The sequence below is a fragment of the Hibiscus syriacus genome, unplaced genomic scaffold (assembly GCF_006381635.1).
Source record: "Hibiscus syriacus cultivar Baekdansim isolate YM2019G1 unplaced genomic scaffold, ASM638163v2 tig00110926_pilon, whole genome shotgun sequence".
NCBI lineage: Eukaryota > Viridiplantae > Streptophyta > Magnoliopsida > Malvales > Malvaceae > Hibiscus > Hibiscus syriacus.
In genome coordinates this window covers 501,538-509,517 of record NW_024062913.1, presented here as the reverse complement: position 1 = coordinate 509,517, position 7,980 = coordinate 501,538, and the positions used below count along the sequence as shown (strand labels likewise).

Here is a 7,980-nt window from a genome sequence, read left to right as displayed (position 1 = left end):
CCTTTAAATTCATTAATGATGTATCAACTAGTAGAGTATTACAATTGATCCATATAGATCTTTTTGGGCCAATTAGGACTATTAGCTTGGGTACTAAAGATATACTTGGGTTCTACTCTTAAGTACTAAAGATGAAGCATTAGAAAAATTCATCACGTTTTCAAAAGTAATCCAAAATGAAAAAGGTTACTCCATAACTAGCGTTGGGAGTGATCATAGTACTGAATTTGAAAATCTTGGATTTACTGATTTTTGTAATTCTAATTGTATTAGCCATAATTTTTCAGCACCTAGAACCTCTCAACAAAATGGAGTTGTTGAGAGGAAAAATTAAACTTTAGAAGAAATGGTTAGAACCATGCTTTGTGAAAACAATTTGCCAAAATATTTTTGGGCGGAAGCCACAAATACCACTTGTTATGTTATAAACCGAGTAATGATTAGGCCATTTTTAAAAGAAAACTCCATATGAACTTTTCAAAAATAAAAAGCCTAACATTAGTTATTTTCATCTTTTTGGATGTAAATATTTTGTTTTAAATAGCGGTAAAGAAAATCTTGGCAAATTTGATGCTAAAAGTGATGAAGAAATTTTTCTGGGTTATTCCTAAATTCTAAAGCTTATCGGGTATTTAATAAAAGAACTTTAGTTGTAGAAGAGTCTATACATGTTGTTTTCGATGATAATCTCCTTCCGAGGAAGGATTCTTGTGTGAATGATGATGTAGGTATTGTAAACGCACATGACGTTAGAAATGACGCTGGAGAACCATCATCAAAAAAAGAAGTAAAATATTAGGAAACTCATGATGTTCTCGAGAATCCAACCATTGAAGAAAAGGAAGTCTAATATCCAAGAGAGTACAAATATGTCAAGGATGGTGAGATTACAGGCGATCCATCCAAAGGGGTAACAACTCGATATTCTCTTATAAATATATGTAATTATGTTGCATTTATCTCATGCATAGAGCCTAAGAATATAAAAGAAGCATTAGATGATTTAAATTGGATAATGGCTATGCAAGAAAAGTTAAATCAATTTGAGAGAAGTAAAGTATGGACATTAGTTGAAAGGCCTAGTAATAAATCTACTGTAGGTACTAGATGTGTATTTAGGAATAAGCTTAATGAAAGTGGTAATATAGTGAGAAACAAGGCTAGACTTGTTGCTCAAGGCTATACTCAAGAAGAGGGCATAGACTACGATGAAACATACGATTCCGTAGCTAGGATGGAAACAATTAGAATGTTATTAGCATTTGTATATTTCAATGAATTTAAATTATATCAAATGGATGTTAAAAGTGTATTTTTAAATGGTTTTATAAAAGAAGAAGTGTATGTGGAACAACCTCCTGGTTTTGAAGATTCAAAATTTCCAGATCATGTTTTTAATTGACAAAAATGCTTTATGGTTTAAAACAAGCTCCTAGAGCTTGGTATGAAAGATTGTCAAACTTTTTAATTGAAAAAGGTTTTTCAAAAGGGAAGGTTGACACTACATTGTTTTTAAAGAGAAAAGGTAAAGATTTATTAGTAGTTCAAATTTATGTTGATGATATAATATTTGGTTCTACTAATGATGCTCTTTGCCAAGAATTTTCATGTTTCAATATAACAAATTATGTGTTATTGAATTTTAAGATTTTATAATCAATTTTAAAGTATATTCGATTAAATTATTCAAATATCAAAATATTACTCCAAGTTTTTCAAAGATCAATTTCAATCCTTACTAAAGTGTAAAATTGTGTTTTAAACTTAAAATATTTTTGAAACAATTTTTACAAAGTATTTCGAACCAAAACCGAGCCAAAATTCAATTTTATAAAGGGATGTACCGATGCACTATTTGATGTATCGATGCACACCCTAATTCGAATGCATTTTGTGTACCGATGTACAATCATGCATCGATACACTCCTGATTTTATTGAAACATCGAATACATTTTATGTACCGATGCACAGACCTTGCATCGATGCACTCCTGGCTCTTTTGAAACATCGAATGTAATTAGTGTACCGATGCACCCCAAGTGTACCGATGCACTAGGTCAACTAACGGTCGAAATATTTGAATTTTACACTGAGTGCACCGATGCACCTTGAGAGTGTACCGATGCACCTATGCTCCTAACCAAATTTTTAAATGATAATTACACAATAACAGCTCTATTGACTTTACCAATGATCCCTAACATTCAGAAGTGATTCAAGGTGTATTTAAACAAGCTTAGGAGCCATTGATCAATAACAATCGTGAGAGAATCAAAGAGAAAGCCTTAAACATGAAGTTTGAGTAATTCAGGCCTATTTTTCATTCAATATTCATTTTTCTTTCAAGAACAACATTTATACTCAATTGTATTCATTCTTGAGTGTTCTTTCTTTGTTCTAGAATTGTGCAAACATCTTGCCTTGTGAGGTTTTTCTGTAAGTTTGCGAAATTTGTATTCTTCTCTTTGGTAGAGAGTGTTCTCAAGAATTTGGGGTATAATTCTTGAGGGAGTTGTAAGGTTAGTCTATGTCCTCAAAAGAAAGAACAAATTAGTGAATTTGTTGGAAAATCCTTAGTGTGGATAGCTAAGGTAGTGGACATAGACTTTGGTTGAGAAAGTCGAACCACTCTAAATCGCTGTGCAATTATTTTCTATTTTCTGCAAAAGCTTCCACCAAAATTTTAATTGCCAATTCACCCCCCTCTTGGCTATTTCGTCAATCGATTAACTCAACAACTTCAAAAACCTCTTTCTATCAAAAGTTCATTTCTAAATCCTTAATAGAATTTCCCTTCTAATTCTTTCTTCGTGATGATTTAAGCTTATATAAGCTTTCCTTAAGCTTATATAACACTCAAAGAATAAAACCCAACTTAAATCTTCAAGAATTAACCATCAAAATTAAAACTCATCTTTGAGGCTTGAGCTTGAGCACACGGGAAGAAGAAAGGAAGAAGAAGAAGAAGAGTTCCAGATAATTCTTCAAATCCCACGTGTTCACTCTTAATAAGGGGAAGAAAAATATCTTTCAAGCTAAAATTACTATAATACCCTTCACTCATTCCAAAATTACCATTTAATCCAATACTGAAATATTTCTATTTAAGTCTTTGAACTTTTAAATTTTTCTAAATTGATCCCCAAATTTCAAAAAAAAATTATTTTAATCACTGACCCGGATTTCGGGATGTTACATAAAATGTCTGAACTTTTTACTGTTATTGTTACAATAAAAGTCAATATGTAGCTAAGACTTAAGAAAAGAAAATACAAAAAAGGGGGCGAAAAGATATTCGTGTAATAAATATTAAGATGAATATGTCACGTTAATATCGTTGAGTATTATTAATTTAATTTATAAAAATTTAAAATTTTAAAAAGTTGAATTTATAATTATAAATCAATAGAAATCTAAAGGTGGATAATTTAAACAACGAAAAAAATATTTAGAGTTTTTTTAATTAGGTAAACTATACTAATTACTACATAATTATTTAGTCCTTTTATTTTTATCGTCGATCTTTCAATTGTGTCAATCAAACCATTAAACTATTTAAATGAATTCAATTAAGTCACTAGTCGTTAATATTTAACGGAGGAGGTGATGTAAAACTTACTATTATTACACATTTGATCGTCAATATTTATACATTCTATCAATTTGATCATAATTTTATCAATTTAATAAATTTAATCTCCAATCATGTAGAGACACATGCAACTACCTTATTGGACGATATATGGGAACAAAATATAGTGAAGAAATGAAATGCAACTAAGGTGGTTTGCGCAGGTCTTAAACATCCTTAGGCACGCCTGAACCATTGGGTTAAACACTTCATTTGTTAATGATTTACAACATTTTTATATATAACCTTCTATAATTAATGGCATAAGAAGAAAAGAAAGTAACATGCTTGACAAAGAATTTAGACTTGAGATTTTAAGTGCGAGTACAAACACCATAATGAAACTAAGTTTTATATTTGATTATATATATATATATATATATATATATATATATATATATATATATATATATATATATATATATATATATATATATATATATATATATATATATAAAATCAATAAATTCATTTTTAAATAAAATAAATTCAATTTTTTACATTTTAAACAATATTGATTTTTATATAATTTCTTTAAACACAATCAAATTTGAAATTTTAAAAAAAATTTACAAACTTGAATTTATTAATCAAAGTATAATTTTAAATTATATGTAACTTTCATATAATCAAAGTAGAATTTTAATTTTTTAATATAATTAATAATTTATATATATAAAGTATAATTTTAATTTTTTAATATAATTAATAATTTTTATATATATATATATATATAATTTCTTACTATATAATCATTAAATAAAATTAAAATTATTAATTATATTTTTGATAAATAAAATTTATAAATTATATTAAAAAAGTTAATTTAATGTTTATATAAAAAATGTAGTTTAAAAATATAAAAACTAAATCTTACTTAAAAAAACTCAATTTATTGATTATATATAAAAAATTATAAAATTTAATTAAATATGGAGTTTGGTTTTAATGGCAAAGATGTTTGCACACCTTGCTAAATTTCTAAGATTGAATCCCCTTTCAAACATGTTATTTTTTAACCCAAACGCCTAAATTATTAATCCGATTATCAATTATATACAAACAATATATATTTTTTCATATATAAAATTTAATTTAAATATGTTTAAATTATTAATCTTAATCCGATTATATATCATATATACATAATATATGTTTTTATCATATATAAATTCAAATTTAAATATGCTTAAATTATTAATCCGATTATTTTAATATTAATTTTCTATAATCGGTTGGGATAGAGATCACACGTAAGGTCCGCAAGGATTATACATTAACTTGTAAAAAAGCAAATTAAAATGTTTTGACATCTTTTAAATGTTGGACTTGATTGAGCCCAAAGATAAAAGCCTTGAGATTACCCATAACACTAGAGCTAGCCTCTTCTCCCATTGTTCTCTGGTATATCTTCATTAACCTTCCCTCCATTTCTTCATCCTCCGTCACCTTTCTCACCGCTTCTTCAACATCTTTTAGCTCCAATCCATTCAATCTCACCCCAATCTTCCAAACCTTAACAATATATTTACAGTTCACAAATTGATCGCCGGCCACCGGATAACACAGCAGTCGTTTCCGGCATTGAATGGCTTCCATCGTCGAATTCCATCCACAATGCGTGATATATACACCCACTGCTTTGTGTCGCAGAATCTGCAATTGAGGCGCCCATGAAACCAGTTTTCCTTGCTTTGAAACCCTCTCCGAGTACCCATTTGGTAAACCTTGCCGCCATGATTCGGCCAAGACCCAAATAAATGGTCGGTTTAACGATTCGAGTGTTAGAGCCAGGGTTTTGATTTTGGCGTCCCCGACGGGGCTGACCCAACTACCGAACGAGACGTAAATGACTGAGTTAGACTCGTGGTGGTTTAACCAATCTAAGCAGTTGGTGTCCTCTTTCCAGAAGCTAGGGTTCTTCACCGTTGTTAATGAAGGTTTGGTTAAAGGTCCGACTGGGAACACGATTGGACTAGCGTGAGGTGGAGCGATGCGAACATCAGCTTCGTATTCGTCGATGAATTCTCGGGGGAAGGAATTGATGAGAAGCCATGGGAGAGTGGTTGAACGCTCTAACGTTCTGGTCCAGAATTTGAGTCTTGCTTTTCTTGAAGCTTGGGTTCCGATCAGCCATGGGAGATCTTCGGTTGATAACAATGGCTGACTCGGGAGGGATAAGACGGTGCCTTGATGTCGTGGACATCCTGCAAAATACATTTAAATTAGTGAACAACTTGGATTACATTGCCGGCTACGGACAATGCGTTCATGGTCATGTTCCACACGTCATATGTCATCTCACTTCACGTGAAACACAACACCATTTTTAAGGGATAATATGAACCTATTTGTGAAGTTATTTTTTCTTGTTGTCGATTTATGGGATAATAATTCAAAGTATCAAATATGTTTCGCAATTATAAGTTGATTTAAAATAATTAACTAATTATCAGAAAAAATTAAGTAATTGGTGTTTTGCATTTAAACCAAACATGTTAATAATAATTCTTTTATGTATAAAAATATTTGTTTAAAAATAAATTCAATTCAATTAGTTTTAAAAAATTAATAAAACCATCTGCTAAAAGTTAAAGTTATTTTGTAATATATATATATTTTTTAAAAAGAAAAAGGCATTGAAATGCTTAATAACAATTCTAAAACTTGAATGATACCAACAAATGTGGCATCTTGTTGGTAAAACATAATACAGTATTAATAAAAAGAACAAGTTCAACCTCAAAGATAATATTTTAAAAAATAATTTTAAACTTCAAATATAAATTATAAAATAAATATAAAAAAGTAAAATAACTTACATTATAATGTTCAAAGCTAAATTAATAACAATCAATGATGCAGTTTGATGTAAGGGGAAAATATTTTAATGACATGATACTATGGTTGGGGAAATAAAAGAAGACTTTATATTTGAGTCAACGCATTGACATTTACTTAGCGGGAATATTACTTTGTGCAGACTGCAGTTTGCCGTTTGCCAACGTCATCGAGAACTAAAACTAATCGTATTGCATCAGAAATAATAATAATAATAATAATAATAATAATAATATTAATAATATTAATGGAATCGGGCAATCATCAAAGTAAAAGTAGAATGAAATGATGATTTACCTGTTTCGGAAATCAGGTCGGAATGGATCATCTCCGGTATGGCGGTGATCAACCGGTAAGTGACTTGCATAGCCGGCCAAAATCCGGCAGCAGGGATCCCACATCGCTCGGCAACTTGAATAGCCCACGAAGCCAATAAATCAATAACCAAACAAACCACTTTCCCCTCGTCTTCATCAAACTTACGAAGGAGACTCTCCAGATATATCGGCATGACATTCTCCATAGATTTCTCGATGGAAAAGAAATCCAGAGGCCCCTTTTCTCCGTCTAAACCGTCCGGTATCGACACGAACCTGACTTCGCCTTTGTGGGGGTCCAGGTTGGCCGCGATCCGGTGGTGAATGAACTCCGGGGTTACGACGATGGGTTCGAACCCGTGGCTAACAAAAGATAACCCTAGCTTTAGCATGGGGTTCACATGGCCTTGCGCTGGATATGGGACCAGCAAGATTTTAGGCCTCTTCGGATTGCACTTGACTCCCATTTTTTCTTCTTATCTCTTTACTGCAATTGTTTTTGAGTGACCCAAGGTGACGAGGAAATGAAAAAGACCCTGTTTTAGAGGGGAGGGAGAATGAATCTTAAGCTTGTTGTGGAGTCAAATAAAGCACGCGGCAAGATGTCTCGTCATTTCTTTATGGCCCAAAATCCATAACCATTATTTTTCCGGACAATTGCGAGCATGGAGCGAAGGAATAGATAAACACAGTAATTTCTCCTAAAACTTTATATGTTTATTCTCTATTAAGATTTTAGAAATTTATTTTTTAAAAATAAAATTATATATCAATCCTTAAACATATACTTAAAATTGTTATAACTGTTATCAAAGAGCTGAATTTTTACAAAGCACAAACTTAAACTTGATTTGATGGCTTTTTATTATTATTAAAATATTTAATGTTTTAATAAAAATCAATTATTTAAGATAATCCTAGATTGAATTGTTACTGTTCAAAACTCGGCAGTTCAGTGGTTTTTAGCGTAGCGATAAGTTAGACAAGTTTCTTGTCCTACTGAAATAAAGTTGTTTTCATTTTCATTTGTCAGTTTTTGGTTCGACAATGATGAGGCTCTTTTGTTTTCATTTCTATTGAAACACGACAGGTACATTGTACCGTATTATTGATTAAACTTAAACTCTTTAATAAAATGTATAATTTTTATATTTTTAAATAATCTGAAATAATTATTAAATTGTAACTA

At 30.5% G+C, this 7,980-nt stretch overlaps 1 protein-coding gene across 1 annotated transcript; it reads right to left on the bottom strand.

Annotated features, from left to right (window-relative positions):
* Nucleotides 1–4,880: 4,880 nt before the first annotated feature.
* On the bottom strand, nt 4,881–7,303 carry LOC120146429 (UDP-glycosyltransferase 82A1-like). Its single transcript, XM_039159989.1, has 2 exons — nt 6,772–7,303; nt 4,881–5,840 (listed from the first exon to the last, which is right to left on the bottom strand). Exons 1-2 carry the CDS (start codon nt 7,256–7,258, stop codon nt 4,930–4,932), a joined length of 1,398 nt encoding a protein of 465 aa, XP_039015920.1. The 5' UTR covers nt 7,259–7,303; the 3' UTR covers nt 4,881–4,929.
* Between the last annotated feature and the right edge of the window lie 677 nt (nt 7,304–7,980).